Here is a 20,657-nt window from a genome sequence, read left to right on the forward strand (position 1 = left end):
TCTATAAAGTTCAACCAATATTTTTATTCATCTCAAACCCATCTGCCGAAATTAATATTTCAGATGTATCACATAAGATTGAAAATATGTTTAACAAAAAGTTGATGTTTTGTAAATGTGCTCGCGAGAGGCCAAAAGTTGGGCACCACTGTTTTAGAGCGTAGAAAGCAAGTTTCTTCGTAGGAAACTTTACAAAAAATTTTAAAAAGACAGAGGAATACTTTGATTTCCTAGGGAGAAATCACCCTGTACAAGATAATCATAAAAGTAAGAAATAACTACATTTCCTTTATTTTTCAATTTAGGGTTCCACAATGATGATTCTCGAAGGACTGCAAGACACGGCTTTATCTTTGTGGGATTGGCAGAATGATACTGAGGTTACTAGAGTAACAGTAAGTACTTGTTTTTCGTACTAAATCATGTAAATTTAAAAGCGGAAGGTTTAATGTAGTTTAAAAGGTTTGATCGATGAAAGTTCAGCCAAAAATTCTTCCCCCACGCAGAAGAAAGAAGGTGCTAGTGCTTCCCATTTAACCAGTGTTTCGCCACTTCCCCCGCCTTATTCGTTCGTTACATTTTTCCGAAGTCTGATTTTAATTTGCTTACATTTTAATTACATTTAACTTTGCTTACATTTGGCGACCGTTTTAAAAATTGATTAACAGGACTAACTTTTACAGAGCAGACTACTTGCCTTTTCTCCGTATCATCATACACGAAATTACTCAGTATATAATACCATTTATATAGATTTGATCGTGTTTTAAAACTATATACTGAAATAAACTCGAACAAAAAAGGCTAAAAATGTTATTCTTTGTAATTTTGATTTAAAAAAGTTTTCGGGCAATCTTTTCATTTGTAAAGAATTGCCAAATTGCACCAAGGTAGTTGTGTGAATACGTAAGTACAGCCAGCCCTTGCAACGAGTAAGAATTAAGTTTTGCTGTTTTTATTTTGTAATTTTCAAATTATGTAATTCCTATGCTTGAAAAGGTGCACTTTAAAGCCAGTTCACACCAACACGATCACGCGTTCGGGCAGAAAGGCGGTGACCAATCAGAAGCGAGCTCAGAGGCGGTATTTTCCCGACAACTGTAGACCGCGCGAGTTGACTCAACTTCAACTTTTCACCGTTTGCCTCTTCAGTTTTATATATCTCTCGTCACAAATGTCCAGTTTATACTACAGTTTTTAAATGAATATACTTTCAAATATTCTTATTTAGGAAAATATAAAGTCAAATGGCCTAATCTTAATAAAAATTTCAGATGATAATTAAAAATGAAGAAGTTAATAGAGTATCTTAATAAATTATTTAAAGAAAAATTATCAAGCTTAATAGGAGTAATAAACTTTAATTATCAGCCATAAATGATGTACGGTTCATAATTTTTCCACGATCATCTAAAGCGATAGATTGTTACGAAAAAATAGTAATGGATTTCGAAATCCCAGATTTTGAATTTTACTTAAAATAAATTTAAGGTTGCTCCTGTTGCCTAATAGATAAAAAGTATGCCTCCCGAGTCAAAGACTGTGGATTCAAGTGTCACCAGAAGCGGTTTTGTAACGGAGTTAGAGTTAAAAAAAATATTAACAGAAAAAAATATCGCTACTTTCAGAGTAGCGCAGATGCTTACTCAAGTTTCCTGAAGGTGAAATCTGTAAACTAACTTTCCTTGCAACACACCTTAGCGCTAAGGAGGAGTGGGAAATTCAGACTATGCTAGTAGAATGCATGTATTGCGGGTATGGGCCTTTTTTTCCCAGGTTCTGATGATACGAATACACCAGTTTTTGTTTTTAGATATACCGCTACTTTTCTTTTGTGCACACGAAGTTTGCATTTATTTTTCATTGACTAGAATCTTAATTTCAGCCTTGTACGCGGCCTTTGGCACAATTCATAATATGATCTGACTGTTCTGATTTGATTCTGTATCGATTGGTGCCAGATTAGCAAAAGTGATACTGCTATTAGTATAAAGTTACCGTTTTACCTAATTTAAAAAATTTAGTGAGTTCTTAATTTTAAAGGAGTTGTGACGAGTAAACCATTTGTTTTAAAAAGCAATAAAACCACTTTTTATACAGAAAGTAACTTTACCAGTATGTAGCTGATTTTATAGAATCCTTCAAGGCATTTTAATTGCTTCATGTATGCTTTCCTAAACATGCATGACCACTTTCCAGTCAACTTATATGAGAATTAAGCTAGAGGTTTAATCTTGATGGTAATTTTTCATTAATTTAAAGACCTGCATGAGATTAGCAAATTAATTAATTGTAGAATGCAATTTTTAAAACAGAGAAAGAAATATTATATAAAACACCTTTGCTCCATTGAGTTTTAGACAAAAGCGACTTCATAAAAAAATTGAAGTAATTACAGTTACATTTAAGGTAAAAATGTATGTCCATAAAGCAAAAACTCTGTTTTAAAGCACTTTAAAATTTCTATTGTTTATTAATTTTTTTAAATAACTGCTTCCTTTTTCCAAACGTGATATTTATTTTAGTAATCCTATAAATCCTACATGCATTTAAACAAAATATAATTTTTATTACATTAATTAAACCAATGATATTAAGAGAAGTTCATATATCGTGCAAAACATTTTATGGTGTTCTACCCCATGAAAAATTCTTTCCCTAAAATAAAAATATGCGATTACGGATTTTTAATTATCATTCAACAAAATTCACAAATAAAGTAAATTAGATATACACTCATGTCCATAAATTAAGGATAATTCAGAATCACGCGAAAATCGAACTCTAAAATAAATACATCACCTTTAAAATCACTACACACATCTTCAAGAATCATATGCAAATTTCAGGAAGTAACTAGATGACACCGATGGTACGTCAGAATGACGAGAGTGTAAGAGAGTGATATATAAGGAATACAGGTAGAGAAGTAAAATTGTTCGCTCTGATTCTCGCCGGACTTTCATATGGAGAGCTCAGGTACCCGTTACCACCAAGAAAACATCATTGAACGACACCGTTACGGTGGTGCAGGAGTGCTCGTTTCGGGTGGAATTATTCTGGGATCCAGAACTGACCTGCGTGTTCAAATTGGAACCATAACAAGCCAAATCTATTGGGACGTCATTCTGGAACAACATGTAGGTTTGTTTAGGGGGGCCCATGGGCGCACAATTTGTGTTTATGGATGACAACGTCCGTCCTCAACGTGCAAACATCGTAAGCGAATGCCTTCAATCGGAGGATATCACCCGTGAATCCAGTAGAGCACGTGTGGGACATGCTTGATCGAGGAGTTGCAGCCCGTCAACCTCCTCCTACATGTTTACCGGAACTTCGGAGAGCATTGCTTTTTGAGTGGTGTAATATCTCCCAAGATCAGATCGATGATTTGATACTCAGCATGCCTAGGCGTTGTACGGACTGTATTGCATCGTCTGGGAGACATACAATGTATTAACAATCATACCAACCATGTAATATTGGTTTTTTGTAAATAGGTTTTTTTTTGTAATTTGCTCCAGGGAGAAAAAATAGCTAAATTTTTTTTTAATAATATCAAACATATAGCATCTTTTTTTGCTCTTTACCTTTTGTTTAGTAAATAAGCTTTACAAATAAGAGAAATTTGTTTTGCTTCTAACTCTTCCTTTGCCTGATTTTGCATTATCCTTAATTTATGGACATGAGTGTATATAACGATCCTTTTTTGGAATATACTGTTCTTATCTTCCAAATAATTCTTTTTTGCGATATTCTAACTAAAATTAGTGTTCTGCTTTTGGATAAATGGTTCAAAGAAGGCTAGAAATTCATTGAACTGATGATGCATCATGCGAAAGTAATTAAAAGATATTTCGATGTCTTTCAAGCGCATTTCTTCAATTAAATTATTAGCATTTCTTTGCTGTAGTCATTTCTCACATATTAAAATAAACCACTGCTTTATGCTTTTCTTACATAAAGTAAGAAAATTATTTTACATAAAGTATTTTATTTTACATACGATATTAAAATTTATTTTACTTTATGTAAATGTAATCTGGCGAAAATACCAGACACGTTTTCTCCCAAGTTTACGATATACAGAGCCATCTAATTTGCACATATGACAACTTTTAAAGCGAAAGTTTCCGCCCTGGTAAAGCGTTTTTTTTTTTTTTTTTTTTTTTTCGCTTTTCGCTCCAACGGACCAGTGGGAACGCAGCTTTATCATCCCAAGGTAATACAGGCGAAAACACTCCAGTCATAACCTGCATTAAAACGTACACTCATCTCCTTTTCAAATGGCTAGAAAAATAAGAATCCTCAGTCATTGTTAGGATTCATGTGTCTTGTGCCGATAGTTAGTAAAGATTTGTTGTTTTCTCTCACCCAGTTTTTCACAGGACATGACCGATTCGCGGCGTATGTAAAGCGTATCAAATTATAAGATACGGATTTTTGCAGTTGTGACAGGAATGATGATTCTGACTATCGCTTCTTCGACTGCCCATTTACTCCTCGTGTTCATATTGGAAATGAGCATGTATACTTGAACTGGTCATGTACTTCCCACTTTCGTCTTCATAGAATGAACCAAGAAACATAAAAAACTGAAATTTTAATATATTTTGCATGCACTTTTGCGCATTTCAAAGGAATATTATTATTATTATAAAATCATGTGAATATGCACTTGAAATTGATAAAAAATCTTTCATAACATTTGTAGCACAATGTTGTGTCTGTCCATTAAATTCAGTAGCTTAGTTATCAGATCAATAGTTTTATTCCTGAAAATTAACGTTTTGACCTTAACCGCAGAACAAATCGAAACTACTTCCTTAATTAGATATAATTCAGATGCAAGGTATGCTAAGTTATTCAGGAAGAAAAACAACCTTAATAGTAATAAAAATAAACAGAAGCATAGCATGCCAACAAAATGTTAGTAATTGGCAAAATTCTGCATTTGCTCTGTGTTAATACAAGTTAAAATTATTCAGTGCATTTTGTGAGACAGAACAACGGTACCTCATGTTCAGAAGCAAATAGTTCTGCATATGCTCTTTGAATGACTTATTTAACTACACTGATGTGCAAAAATTAAGGACGAAGTCGAAAAATTAGCATATCAGCTGAACGAAGAGGCAGAGCGGACAGAAAGACCAATCAGGACATTAAGTAAGGTGATGTACGGTAGCACATGCGCAGATATGCAGGTAGACGTAATGGGGGAGTGTCTGAGTAGTATAAAGCATGTTGTTGGTGTAAGATCAGTATTTCTGGCAAAGAGATTGCACGCCGTATATCAGTTAAAATCACACCAAGTTGCTGCCTCAGCGAGAAATGGCGAATAATCAATATGTTAGACGACATCTGGATGCTTTTACCCGAGGTCGAATCTTTGGGAAGTTGGAGGAAGGCCGCAGTGTGACAAGTGTGGCTGCAGAGTTCGGAATTGCTCACAGCATCGTTTCACGACTTGTGAGACAATTTCAAACTACAGGAACAGCTATCCGTGGGTTTAGTAGTGGTCGTTTACGAGGAACCACACCCGCAGATGACCGGTATATTGCCTTACAGGCCAGAAGAAACAGGCGGCATACAGCGGGAGAAATCGCTAGACACACGACACAGGCGATTGGACGCCCGATATTTGCGTTTTACCGTGGCCAGAAGACTGCACGGTGGTGGTCTGTTTGCCCCTGTACGGTGTGTACCTTTAACGCCTGCCCATCGGAGAAGGCGTTCTCTGTGGTGCCGGGAACACCGGAATCGGAGAGACAATGAATGGGTACGAGTACTCTTTACAGATGAGAGCAGATTCAGTCTGAGTAGCGATTCTCATCGCATACTCATCTGGAGAGAGCGGGAAGCCGCAATCATCCCTCGAACATCATTGAAAGGGACAGGTATGGAGGTGGCGGTGTTCTCGTTTGGGGAGGCATCATGCTTGGTAGTCGTACAGACCTTCACATCTTCGACGCAGGTTCAGTCAACGGGACCCGTTATTGTAACGAGATTCTTCTTCCATATGTGCGTCTTTTTAGAGGCGCTATGGGTCCGCAGTTCCTTTTCATGGACGACAATGCACCATCTCATCGCACAGTAGCTGCCGAACAGCTCTTAGAGAGTGAGGATATTGAAAGTATGGATTGGCCGGCACGATCTCCGGATCTCAATCCCATCGAGCATGTATGGGATTTTCTAGGCAGACGCTTGGCAGCTCGTACCTTACCACCAGTAACGATTCCGGAGCTTCGATAGGCGCTGAAAGACGAATGGGCAGCAATGCCTCAACAACTCATTGACACCCTCATTCTCAGCATGGGCAGACGCTGTGAAACCTGCCTAGTAGTCAGGGGAGATCATATCCCCTATTAAAGACCGGATGTTTCTTGCTGGACACCCATCACAGGGATGTTTCGGCCTTCAGTCGCATTGCGCTCCATGCTACTTTTTCAATAAAGCTTCTTTTTATCCCTCTGATTTCTCTTTTAGTAAGTGTTGCTTACATTACTCATGTCCTTACGTATTGGGGATCTTACGGTATTAAATGTGTTGATTTGGAAAGCTTTTGTACAAAGTTATATTGAAAAAACCGTGTCGTCCTTAATTTTTGCACACCAGTGTAGAGCGAGACATATGAAGATTATCATGTCTAAAGTCCATCCTAATTTTGAACAAGCCCATAAGATTATTTTCTTTTTAACTTGTTAAACATAATAAATGCTTCATTAATTAGAATTTTTGTTTTTGTGTGCCTTGTAAAAATTAATTTAATTTTTATAAAATGCTTCCCAACTCAGGTGCTGAAATTGCTTTTTAAGAATTTCTGCAACTCATGTTAGGAAACATTGCAATTGAAATTACATGTCTACAATTCGTTTTCTTTTATTTCAGTGCAGTAAAATTCGGTATCGTTTGCATAGTTTATTTGCTACGGATTGATCTTTAAGAAAGTAAAATTTTCACCTTTCAGTAGACCCTATATATTTTTTCATTCTTTTAAATTATTTGAGTGAATCCGAGTAATCTTGATTTCAGCTAATTTTTTTTAAATGTGTAAAATTCATTGCATTTTATACTTTACTCTCGTTGACTACTATATAAATTATGTTCGGAAACTTATTCATATAAATTTTACGAAAATGATAGCAAGTAGAGTTTGAACTGATAAAAAAAATTTTACTTTTACGAAGACTTTCTCCCCATTTTTCATTTCTTTTAAGGAAACTTAGCTAAAGGCAATAATACCAATTAAAACGAAAAAAAAAAAGTATTATGAAAATATTTTTTGGAGGTTTCTCCTTTTTTAAAACTCAAACGTTCTCAAAAACACCGCAGGGTTTTGACAGTTCTTGCTCCAAAAACAGCAAAGGAAAAAGTGTTGATTTATTTTAGGTATTAGAGAATATCTTAGGGAAGTGCTAAAAAATGAGAAAAAAAACCTCTCAGAATCATCATCATTAAGACTATCGCAGCAGGGCATTAATATGCAACTATTATTTTCTTGTTTTTTAAATGACTCTGTTGGTGTTCTCACAAATGCTCTGTGTTAGTGCCATAAATGACCATTGCATCACCTTTCAGATGCTATGATCATTTATGGCACTTATGATTTCATTCCATACGCGTAACAGTATATCATGATTGACGAGAACCACAGCATCGATGATGCAGTTGCGAAGACCTCGGAGAGCGGATAGAGGAGGCACAAAAACAAGTATCCTTGACAACTTTCCCCTTTTCCGCAAGTAAAATTTACATAAGATTAAATGCCAAGAATTTATTGACCGCCGTATTTAATGGCTTGGGACCGCTGTAAGTCCCATTTTCTCATCTTGTGTATCCTATTGACCTTAGAGGCAAATTTTAATTCAGATATTCCCGCAAGTGTTCTCTCTTTTCGACGAATTTTTAATGAAATATTCTCCAACCAGTCTCGGTATTCTACGATAATTGTCTTGTTGAAAATGACGATTATCACAGTTTTCATTCGTTTGTTGCATCAACTGCCTTCCAATATGTCCTTATAAATACTTCCTCTGATGTGTAAGTATCTGTAATGCTGGCAAAGGTAAATGTATTGAGAATACATAAAATATGTGAAAAGAAGACATGAAACGAAAAAATTAAAATTAAAACTTTAATCCGTTTTCTTTTATTTCAGTGCAATAAAATTTGATACCGTTTGCATAGTTTATTTCGTATGGACTTTAATATTATTTCCCGAATTTATGAATCCTGTATTATGAGGTACTCTGCGTTCTCTTATGGATAAAGCGCCGCCTTGCGCACATAGTTATAATTAAAAATGGCTTAATAAAACACCTGAAGAAGTAATTTTACGCATTTATGTCCTATTTTAGGGATTAATTTGTATATTCTATATTGTGAAGTCACTGGAATATAAACATTTTAAAAGTTTACTGACTTTTTACTTCACTGGAATATAAACATTTTGATGTTTACTGACTTATGTATGTACCAAATGAATTATGAATTTTTCTTAATATTATTATTGGTTGTAAATGTAGTTAAAAACTCCAGTACTCGGCTTGTATAGTTGTTGCGCAAGTAAAAGTTAGTCGCTTCGAGTTTCAGTAAAATATATAAATGTATGTATTGTTCATAAATAGCGTTGGATTAAATTTCATTTTATTTGCGTCTAAGAATAGTCGTGAATGTTAATGCTTATTTAACATTTATCAATTAAATTTATTAAATATTAAAAAATGCTTAGTTTTCCCCTCAAAGGGTTAAAGACCTTTGCTATCGTCTTGAAGTATAAGATCTACAATTAGCCAATCGCAGAATCGCAGAATTAAATTAAATCGCAGAATTGTTGGGTTTGGTTCCGAGCTAAACCGATTGATTTCGGAAGGGTTTTATAAATTTCTCTTGCAGAGCCCATAGAAGAGTTAACTACATTTAGAGTGTCCTCTACCAAAGTCGTCCCTTTCTAAAGCCATTTATTCTCGCTTTAACGTAACTATAAGACCCTTAGTAACGATCAGTCTTTATACTTTGAACATTCACATTTAAAGGAATGTTATTTGATTGTTACTTCCAACTAAACGAACTTTTACTTTTGTTGATTTCATTACTTTAAATTAGGAATTCACTACTTGAAATTAGGAAATCTAAGATTATTATTTTCAAAATTCTTAAGAAAAAGTGTGCATTATATATATATATATATATATAAATGATTGGTTTATTCTTGCTAGTTTGACAAGCTACACGATGCAAAGCGTAACTGAAAACTAACTTCGAACGGTTGATTAAAGCAACTGAGAATGCAGATGGAAACAGTAAGCTGCGGAAGATACATATTAGCGATATAACATACCTCAAATTCTGTTCCCTTGTTTCTGAATCAAAGAATATTGCAGCGCTAACTTAAGATTCATGCAACACAAGGCTTCTATCTGCAGGGTTGCAGCGAAAGGCTTTTGGCTATTTTTTACCTAATGTGTAAATTTATGCTGCTTTAAACTCTCGTTTGTTGCCCTGGAGCGTGGAATTAACTTTCTGTACTAAAATTTTAGGAATTATTAAACTACCTAATAAAATGGTCATTAGTTAGTTTTATGGATTGCCTTTTAGAGGTTATTTTATTTTACAGATATCAAATGCTTGATATTAATGGTAAGTAATAGCTCTTTAACGAAAAAATTCGAACTATTCTGCTTGGTATTAACAAAAACCTGATGAACTAACACTTACCTGGGTAACACGTGGAACTGTTCAAAAATAAGATAACTGTATCTCAAAAATTTCCAATACAAACATTATAATTTTAAGATGGTACGATATTCTGCATAACGAAAAACGGCTTAAAACGTTGCAACAGTGTATACAAAATGAAAAACAAGAAACATTGTTTTTTAAATAGTGAGTTAATGGCACACGTAAAATAGCAGAAGTAGAGAAACGAAAAAAAAGACCATTTAAGATAAAAAAATGCTTAATTACAAACAGATATCACAAATGTTGAATAGATCCACACATATTATTAAAGACACATTGACCAATGATGGAGGCAGCATATGCATGACGTATATCACCTGGGATCTTTCAAATCCTGCCAGTGATGCTTTTTTTAAGCCACTCAGTTACCCTGTAATTAATCTTGTAAGGTATAGACATTAGAGAGATCCAACGCTAGATATTTATCAGTAATAGATCAGAGGAGCATGAAATGATGAGAAAGGGAAAAAAATGAAAGATAAGCGCGATTACTGGAATCATTTTAAATCACTTTCACGCCCAGTATCACATGTGGTGGCTCATCTTCCTTCATTCAGATGGCATTTGGCAAAACAATACATGCCTGTAACGTGCGTAGACAACACTGATGCACAGCTTGTAACTATGATGCTGTATGTGAGTAATCTCGCCGCTAAGGGTGAGTAATTTTGGAAAACCGCGGATCCAGGAATGGTTCAGCCGTGACTGAATGCATTACAGTCACTTTGACATCGTGTTATATAGATCGGTGTCAGAGCAATAAAAACCAATCTTGTTTAGCTTCCTTATAAATTATAAATGCAATGAAATTGGTTTAATGCTTCCGCAGCATTGTAGTGTTTTGTATAATATAGCTTCACGAGCGCACAACGTTGCTTTGCTGAATTACTTTTCCTTTCTGTAAAATGTTATAAAAAATGCAGGAAATGAAAGGGTGCGCATTTTCTTACGTTAAATAGATCCTTTTTTACTCCAGTGCATGTGCGCTGATTTCATTCGGAAACCTAGTGCAAGTATTCTGCTATGAGTGCTTGCTTCTTATTCTTTATCGATAATATTTGTTTTGTTTTTCGTTATGTAAATGTTCTGCACACATAATTCTGATAATCTGTGCTGTTTTCCATTAAGTAGAATGTCATACTATTTTGAAATTTCCTTACTTGCGGTGGAAATTTTCGAGATACGGTGACGTAACTATAACCGCCATACGTGTTTCACCCTTATTTTTGTACATCACTAGCGAACTTGCCTGCAATATTTGGGACGGATTGCTCTCTTTTTTTCGCTTCCGAGATCGTTGATTATTTCATAGTCGATTATTTTATGGTTGAGTTATTTTATGGCCAACCCGGTATTTCATTCACCAAGAGTGGGAGAAATCAGAACGTTAATAACAAGGAATATTAAGTGACTAAAGTATAATTTCATTTTTTTTTCAAATCATTAAATAGAGCATTCGAAGAGCTATTGAAATATAGCATTTATTAATATAATATATTGTACACCTGATGTAGATCGCGTTATACGGCCTTTTATGTTCTAGTTATATGGCCTTTCGTCTGATTTCTAATAATATTCAGAAAAATTTGGCGTCCTATAAACTTGCTTGATTTCACAATGCGTTTTAATTAATAAGACAATCAAACATACATGGCGGCTCCTAACATGCGATGATGTTCTACGTTATATGTATTAAACGGAAGATATGGAAATTTTGTAGAACTTGTTGAAACTACATATTTCGAAAATTTGCTATTCAGATGGTGGTATTCTTGGCTGTTTGTTTCTGGAATGTAGCATTTTAGTAAATCGTTACAAATCCTATTTCAGTTGATCATCATTGTTCAAATGCAATCCTGATTTCAATAATTAAGATTTTTTCATGACATTAAAAAAAAACCCATCAGTTATAAGGAAGTTCATGTTCCATTTGATAAAACGCTTACCACGTGTTTGAAAACAAGCTACTCCAAATGCAGGTCTATCTCTGTTGGCCCACGGAAGAATATATTTCGAAATGGTGAGGACCATCAAATAAAATATAATTAGTCAAACAAATCAAGCTTTCCAGCTCCGACATAAGCATTTCATTGTACACGTGTTTCTATTGTTTATAGGCGTATTATTCTTGAAATATCGGTGTCATTTCTAATGCAACACCGGACAGCGTTTAGCCCGATTCCATTCAGCTTCAGTGAAGCATACTGTATTCAGTCTTTGGGTGTGATTCACGAATATATTGTTGTTGTCTTGTCCATATTACATGGAACAATGGTTGCCAGAGCCTACTTCAAAGAGAAGTTGCACTTCTGTTTTCCACTCGAATTTTGAGGGAGAGCACCCCGGCAGGGGTCTGGGCCTCCCACTCCATTCCCCTTCTACCAGTCCACACGAGAGGACTTTCGGCTCGCCGCATATTTAGAGTACCGCCATGCTGCACCGACACTATACATTTACAAACATCCATGTTTTCTCAGAGATTCGAACCCGTGCGCTTCGGTACTGTAATAGGTTCCCCTAACCACTATACCGTCTGGGCGACTTCACGAATACATGAAAGAAACATATTTTGAGTAATCATGTTGAGCTGCCAAATTAAGGGAAATTATGTTCAATGTGGTCATTGATGCTTTCTTCCAAAACGATTCGCTTGCTCATTGAAGGATAACGTATGTTTTGTCTGGCTTTACTAGGAATTGACCATAGGCAAATTGTTTTGTTGAGATGTTAGAGTTGTTCTCGTGCTGTGCATGTGCAAAGGAATTTCTGAGCTTGCTGTAGATTATTATGGCACATTATAGCCATGGTGCTTTTATCCTATTATACAGGGTGTTTCTAAATGAATATCGGGGTTTTAACGCTTTGTGTTATTTGTGTAACGTAAAACTTAAAAAATCATAATTAATGCATGAAATGAAAGAGCAACGCAAACAGTTCTGTTTGTTGGTACGCGCATGCGTCAGAAAATGCTAGTAGCAAAAATAGCCACTGGTGAACAGAAAGCTTTTTGTGTTCTGCAGTTTCCGAAGACTAAAAATCTGTAGTTGCTGTGCAACGTGCGTTCCGGATTAAGTTCAGATGTGTTTCCCCAAGTGATAATAAAACATCCGTAGATGGTATCATCAGTTTGAAAATACCGACTGCCTTTGCGAAGGGAAGAGTACGGGCAACACTCTCTCCTCTCTCCCACCTGTTTAAGAAGGTGTTGGTACGGGACGACCAAGAGTTAGTTGACCAAGGTTTTCGATTTGAAGTGTGCCGTGTGGCGAAAGGTGCTCACATTGAACGCTTTTAAGCTTGTATAAGAGTTGCTCTTTCATTTCATGTATTACCGTATATACCCGCGTATAAGTCGAGATATTTTGGACAAAAAAAAGACTTCAAAGTGGGGGGGGGGTCGACTTATACGCGGGGCCATAAAAAATTAAAAGAATCGGAAGTTCAAAAATTTCTTTATATAATGCAGTTGTTTTCTTCACTCAAATTGGACGATTTATCAAATAAGTCACTTACTTGAAGTGATTTCATGACTTAAATTATGTGACGAACTAATCACAGAGTTTCATACTTTAAGTTTCGATTAAACCAAAGAATTTTCGGCCCCCGAACAACCGATCAATATCGAGCAATAAAATTAATTTTTTTAATAAAATAATTTTTTTTAACTTTTAAAAAGGGAAAATGCAGATAGATTTTACGTACGCGAATCTTTTCCGGAACAAATTCTAGAAGGTTACTATATACGATCAACTTCAAATTCTAGAAGGCAACATTAAAAAGCCCGATATTACATTAATTGCTCAGTGGGTTAAAGATGCTTGGAATGAAATACTCTCTGAAATGATTATAAAATCATTTAAAAAATGTTGTATTAGCAACGAACTAGACGGCACGGAAGATGATACTGTTTTTGAAAGTGAAAATGACGACGAAGGCTCTAGTAGTGATTGTAACAATACAGAGTTCGAGACTGAAAATATGTATGATGACGAGCCAATGACGACAGAAGAGTTCTATGAAACGTTTAGTTAATCTGACAATGAGTCGGACGTTGAAGGATTTTGATTTTGTTTATTTACCAAGGTATTTTTTATTGTATATTTACTTTTCTTTCTCAGATGATTCTGAATAAATGTAGTACTTAAAAAAACTTTTTCGAAGTTTCTCGATCGATTTCGGAAGTGGGGGGTCGACTTATACGCTGGTTTCTTATTTTCTACGAATTTTTTATGTCGAAGTGGGGGGGTCGACTTATACGCGGGTATATACGGTAATTATAATTTTAAGTTTTACTTAATAAATACTACAAAGCGTTAAAACCCTGATATTCATTTAGAAACACCCTGTATATCTATGGAAAAAGTTCGGCGATAGGTTTGGAAATCAATTGGTTTGGTTCTGTTACAGAATTAGTGTATGTAAGCTCTTCTTTTTTTGTCTTCCTGCGCTTACCTATCTATATGCAATTCATTTTATTCATTTTGTGCCGTTTAAATTTACTGCTAATAGATGTACGCTAATTATTTATGAACAATCGTTCCATAGCCCAATAGTATGTATTAAAAAACAAAGTAATTTTCACATAACTGTAGCTGAAATACGTTATACTTAGCCATTTTTATTATCATAAATAGATCTTTCGCTAACTTGAACTTTTTTTTCGTATTAAATGTTTAACGTTTGCTACATGACTATGTGCATTTTATGATGTGTGGTTCACAAGTAGAGCATTTAGCGTTTCATGCTTTTAAGCAATAGTTTTTATTTGTTTTATAGTTTTAAATTTCATATCTTCATACATTTGTCCTTGAAAATAAACAGCTGGCATCTATCTTTGTGTGGAATAATGCAAATTAGAACCAGATCAGTCTATTTCTGAATGCCATGTAAACTTCAGTTCGATCAATTTAAATTGAGCTAATTATTAAATTACATAACTACTGTTCTTTTATTATTCATATAAATTATTGATTTCTTCAAAATCCTTTAAAGTACGAATAGTTTAGCAATTGTTTTTGGATTATTTCATCGGAGTCATAGCTAGGGTTTTCAGCGCCCAGGGACAACTGAAGATTTCGCGCCCCCTACTGCTTGCCAAGGATGGAAAACATTAAATTCTAAAATGTCGTAACATCAGTTTGGCGCCCCTTGGATTCTGCGCCCGGGGACAGATGCCCCCACCTCTAGCTACGCCCCTGTATTTCATCAACACACTGTGATTATGAAAGCGAAATTTTTAACCTCACTCTCTATTTTAATGATATTCTTATATCTTCCAGATGCTTGAAAGCTTAGCTTCCTGCTTTTGTTCCCTGCATACTATTTACTCAATAATGTCACTGCAACTTGTATTTAAGCTGCCGACAGTTGTATTGAGAAGTAGTTAATCACAGTACATTAAGATCACATTATTTTTACTACATTTTAATATTATAATTCCTTATTTTTCAAAACAGTCTCCTTTATTTGTTTTATATATTGAAAAATTCTTTTGTTTTCAGACAGGGCAGTCTTTACTTGGCGGAGCTTTTCATCCTCTAGAAGATGATGTCATTGTAACATATGGGAGACAGCATTTAGCATTTTGGCTGAAAGACAGTAATGGCGAGCTGAATAGAAAAGATCCATTATCAGCGGTAAGTACCAGTGCTTGCTTGAAATTTGGCTATTTACCATGTGAGACTTAATAAACTAAAACAGAATCACGAAGTTTGGGATATGGTGCTCTAATGTCATGAGGAAACGTTTTAGGGGTTAGGGACATTTTAGTACTACATTTTATTTCGTGGAAGTAATCATTATTTGTAACGAAATGAAAAATATTAGACTTTAACCGCTGAAATTTTTTAATTAATACTTTAGCATTTACTTAACTGCAAAAAGACATAATGATGGATCAAGGCTTCCTTTTCTGGTTAAAAGAAATTAAAAAAAATAAAGAGTCTACGTAATTTGTGATAGAGAAATCTCTCAATTTTTGCATTTGCACAATGGGGTTACAGATCCGAAATTCGCCAGTTAATAAAGTTTCATATCATTTTATGATCTGTTTTAAACATTCCATCTTTTATCGATTTATAATGCGTATATTATCAATTAATCAGAAAATTTCCTTTAATCTTGTTAACGTTTTATTATCATAAGCTCTATTAGTATAAGTTATTTGAATTTATATCTGTAATAAATTCAGATTTTCGACTCAGCCATTTATAACTTTTATATTAAATTCTATCATATTATCATCAAAAACTAATTCGTCGTATCGATCATTCTTAAGAAGATTCAGAAAAATTTTCGTTATTAACTGCTGTTTGTATTCTTCAGATTTCTTGTCTTTTTTGCCGTCCATGTAATTGAAAATGTTTTCCATTTAAAGTGTCATTAAAGTCTTCCAGCTTGTAATGAGATTTCTATTGGTCTGTTTAAATTTTGTTGTAAAATACAGTATAACATGTAACTTTTTTATTATAGTATACATATGCTATAATATATATGCTATTATAGTATATATATGCTTTTCATGTTAACTATATTTCCTTCACAGTGATTTGAAACTAAATCAAGCTCCTCTGTAAGGAACCTTCAATGAAATGAATTTTCGGTTCGCTATGTCCGATATCATAAAATTAATACGGATAATCTCGCATAAAATCATAAAAGTAGACTGAAGAGCTGTAAAAACTGACTAGCACTGGCACACTTACCTGCGGATGGAAATAATAATTTTATTTGAAAACGTTTTAATATTAGGAATTACTTAAAATTATTATTATCAACAGATACTAAATGCGCTTTCATTCTTTTTCAGTTTCATCATAGGCCCACCAGCGGCCGAGCTGTAATATCGCTGAATATTGGTATTTCGGTGTTGAGTTCGAATTCTGATGAACCGGCTGGCTGCTTGGGCGTTTTTGTGGTTTTCCCCACGTGTAACGTGTATACGAGTTAGCTTCCGTTAAAAAGTTCTCAGTGGAAAGCATCCCTCCTCTTAGGCAGATATCCCTCGAATGCTTTGCCATAACTAAATAGACCAATCAGTCTCATCTTACGATTACAATTATACCCCAAAATTGCGTAGCAGAAAAATCATTATCCAGATCCTACCTTCGAAACGCGTATCCCTCAATCACTTATACAATGATCGTTTGAAGCAGAGGAAGGAAAAAACATAAATTGAATAAAAATTATTTGCAAAAATTATCGACGAATGTACTTTTAGTTTTTATTTAACAACTGAGTGCAAAAATAATATGTAGTCGTCTGCTAGCGTGATTGCAGTAAAATGTTATTCATGTTGACCGAAAACTGAAGTGACTTCATTACTATGTGTTCTGCAGTTCATACGGACAAACACATGCATCTAATTTGTTATCCGCCAATGGTGGTGTGTTAGTTCGTTTCCGAAATGTTGCGTATCTTAAGCTTTTCCGTCAATACCGAATAAAGAGTCATCGACATTCGCATTTTAAAATTTAATTTCGTCACGCAACACCTCCGCCACTTGGTTCTTTCTTCACGTGCAAGAATATCTTCGTCACATGTTAGGAAAAATTTCATATAACATTCTGGAAAGGTTGACATATTCCCTCCCGCCTCTCTCGGCCTTTGTGATAGATAAATTCTCATTTTTATCATTTTCCGTTTCAAATGCTTTTGCTAGACCAATGTTTCGAAATACTTTCAGAGGATGGATTATGTAATACGTCGTAAAGCGTGCGCAATTTAAATCTTTGTGCAACCATTATGAAAGAAGATAGTTATATTTGTTACTCTGTTACTTTCTTACTAGCGATGTTTTTAGGACATGGTAGGGAAAGAACCTGTTTGTACTACGCAGAATTAGCACCGAAAAAATTTTTAAAATTATACAGTTTAAACTGTTTTCAGCCGTAGAAGCAAACATCGATTTGATAAAAATGAATTTTATCAATTCAGAATTCCGCAGCAAACAGTCTTATTTTTTCCAACAAGAATGGTATCATTTACGAATTTGCATTCAAAATTCAACTTCCTTAGCTACCTTTAGCAATATTTGTAAAGGGTTCTGAAAAATTTGCTTCATTGTATGTTGGGTAATTTTGATACTATAATTATGAATTTTGGTTTTACTGCTGCTATGAAATTGCTGAATTAGTTAAGTTACTTAAATAATTCAGTTCTCGTCTTTTTGCGTCGACAGATCTACTATGCAATCTGTAAGTAATTTAAGTTTCTTATACCTTTTTAATTAAAAATGTAATTCTTATAATTTCAGAATGTAGTTAAATCTTCCTTATTTGACAGGCTTCTTAAATATGGCAATTACCAACTACTCAAGAAATATTTAGTCATACAATCTTGTTATCCGTCTGTGTTATTTTGTACGTGTTTGGTTGATTTTGTTTCCGAAGTGCCCTCCTCCGAAAGAAAAAGAAAATAAAACGAAGAGGAAAATGTCTTTAAACTAAGCTGAAACAGTGCAAGCACTTATTTATTTATTTATTCCGCGTGCTCCTTTTATCTTATTTACATTTGTAGATATTTTTCCGGGAGTTAGTTCTAATGAGAATATTTTTTAGTACACTTTCATAAAGAATAGTTTTATTAGAATGTTTAATTTTTTCTAATGAAAATATTTTTTATTTTTAGAAAGTCCAATTTATGTTTTTTTTTGGGGGGGGGGCTTTTTTTGCTGAATTCATAAAAAACAGTAATTAAATTCGTAAAAAAAACATCAATTTTGATTAATTTAAATTTTTTTACCCATATAATAAAACCATTACAAATTCTAATGTTCACATAATTAATAGCAATACTTATTTTTGAGTGATATTGCGCGAGCAAACTGAATGGAAAAGGAGTAACGTAACTTTGGTAAATGGCAGTGCATTTCAAAAGACATTAGATTCCCTTTCATCAAAAGAAATAATAGAGCAGTGGTTCTCTGTCCATCTGTTTTGTCCTATGCTACCCTTTCGCCATTGTTAGATCATTCCCTCCTTCCTTTCCAAAACTTGAAAAATGCACATATACATTTACATAGATTTTGAATATTTTTTAATGCGTTTTATAAACGAAATAACAAAATGTATAGAAAATGTTGATAAATACTAAAAACTTGAATAAAAGTAGATTTTATATTCATAAACTAAAACTAAATACTTAACAGCTAAATAAAAGCCTGACCGTGCGCCTTTCTTGAAACTCTGAAATTCGCACCCTGGTTAAGAACCCCTGTATTTGAAGTATTATTAGCAGAAGACATTTTACTGTGGACGAAGGAAAAAGCTCACCGTTCTTCTTTGACATGCATTGAAATTTTACTTTGTTAAAATTAATGTTAAATAAAATGTGTTGGTTAACGAGCAAATTTTATTTGACAATGGCCGAGAATATAAGACGTACGTAATTTATCTTAATTTATCTTGAGTTGCGTTGCCTGTTGGAAGAACCGGCTGGTTATGTAAAGTTTTCGGTATGTATTAATAAGGTCTATTAAATAAGGCAGTGTTTTATAAATTCCTTAACAATGTCTTTTCTGCTGAGGCAGGTAGCCTCAGAATATTAAATGAGGCAGGTAGCCTTAAATATTTTGCCGTAGTAAATATATTGAATCTAACAGTCCCCCCCGAAAAAAGGCTTGAATTTTGCCATTCGTTATAGAATAATCCCCTTCCATTTCTAATGTTACACTTACAGTTGATTTTGGGTTCAGCTGCCGGGTAACGGACTGGCTGTCTGAAGTTTTCGTGGTTTTCCCATTAACTTAAATACAAACCAGTTTTCCATTGAGTAACGTAAATACAAACCAGTTATCCTTAGGGGGTCTTTCACGAAGGCATCTCTCCTAAAGTTGCCGTCACGTGCTTTGCCATAATCAGTCAAATAAGTAAGCAGGTAAACATTTCTAACAAATGAGCGATATTTATTTGCTGTTCTTTAATTATTTCCAATTTTAAAAAAATTCCCTATTTTATACCGAGTTATTTATCCGTAGTTTTAGAATGTGCGACGTCATACTCGTATTATGTATAATTAGTATTTTAGCATGCTTAATAAGAGTTACAACTTTAAAGAACTTGTTTTCTCTTTTAAAGGTTTAGTCAAAAATAGAGCGCGCAAAAGCAAGCAGAGAATTTTTTTTTTTATACAGATAAGATTTAGCTAGTTTTCTTATGCGAAATTTCATGATTTCATTTTTTTATGATGAGTTGATTCGCAAGCTTTGTTGATAGTTTATAATGTGCTAGAGCGGAAATTCTTTGTTGTAGCATTTTTACTTAAATAAAATGGTGGAAGATAAAATATTAATTCTTCAACTTTATAAATCAACGTTTAACAATCGTAATTTTTTTATATTTAAGTAATAATTTTAGTTTAATATAAATTGAGTTTAATATTTGAGGACGATTAATTTTTGTCTTTATACTGAATTAATCAGAAAAAAGTGAGAATAAAATTTTTAAAATTATAATGTTTAATAGTAATTATTTATGTACATGTGAGGATCATAATGTTACTACTTTTATCTTAAAATTCAAGATTTTTTGAAAATCTTAGCTTGAAATCCTGAGTATTCAGTGAAGAAAAATATGTTCACAATATACCCAACATATGCAAGCCAATTAAAATTTTGACCAGCAACAATGTGCAACGAAATGTATCTAGCTGTTTATTTACAGGTCCAATTTAATATTAAAATAATATTGGATTATTCTATTTATCGGTGTACTGATGTCATTGTTTTAAGTCTATATACAACAATTGTTATTAAACTGACAGTTTCTCCATCCTCTAGTAATCTCCGAGGGCCATACAGACGCTTGCATCACAAAATAGCACAAACATTCGAAACTGTTGTATAGGTGTACTTTTGCGATAGAGGTTAAGGTGCTTAATTACCACGAAAGAGACGCACGATCGAATCCTAAGGTCGT

The 20,657-nt window shown here is 34.1% G+C and overlaps 1 protein-coding gene across 1 annotated transcript in view; it reads left to right on the forward strand.

Moving 5' to 3' along the window:
- The window catches only part of DCX-EMAP (Doublecortin-domain-containing echinoderm-microtubule-associated protein), a 151,804-nt gene that overhangs the window by 90,001 nt on the left and 41,146 nt on the right, over window positions 1-20,657 (forward strand). Inside the window, exons 7-8 of the mRNA XM_035352541.2 lie at window positions 306-395; window positions 15,243-15,377. Of these exons, the coding sequence (XP_035208432.1) occupies window positions 306-395; window positions 15,243-15,377 (225 nt within the window). The remainder of the gene's footprint in view (window positions 1-305; window positions 396-15,242; window positions 15,378-20,657) is intronic.

This window comes from Stegodyphus dumicola, chromosome X1, assembly GCF_044657685.1.
Source record: "Stegodyphus dumicola isolate Sdum_Otavi_A_Nest chromosome X1, ASM4465768v1".
NCBI classification, from domain to species: domain Eukaryota; kingdom Metazoa; phylum Arthropoda; class Arachnida; order Araneae; family Eresidae; genus Stegodyphus; species Stegodyphus dumicola.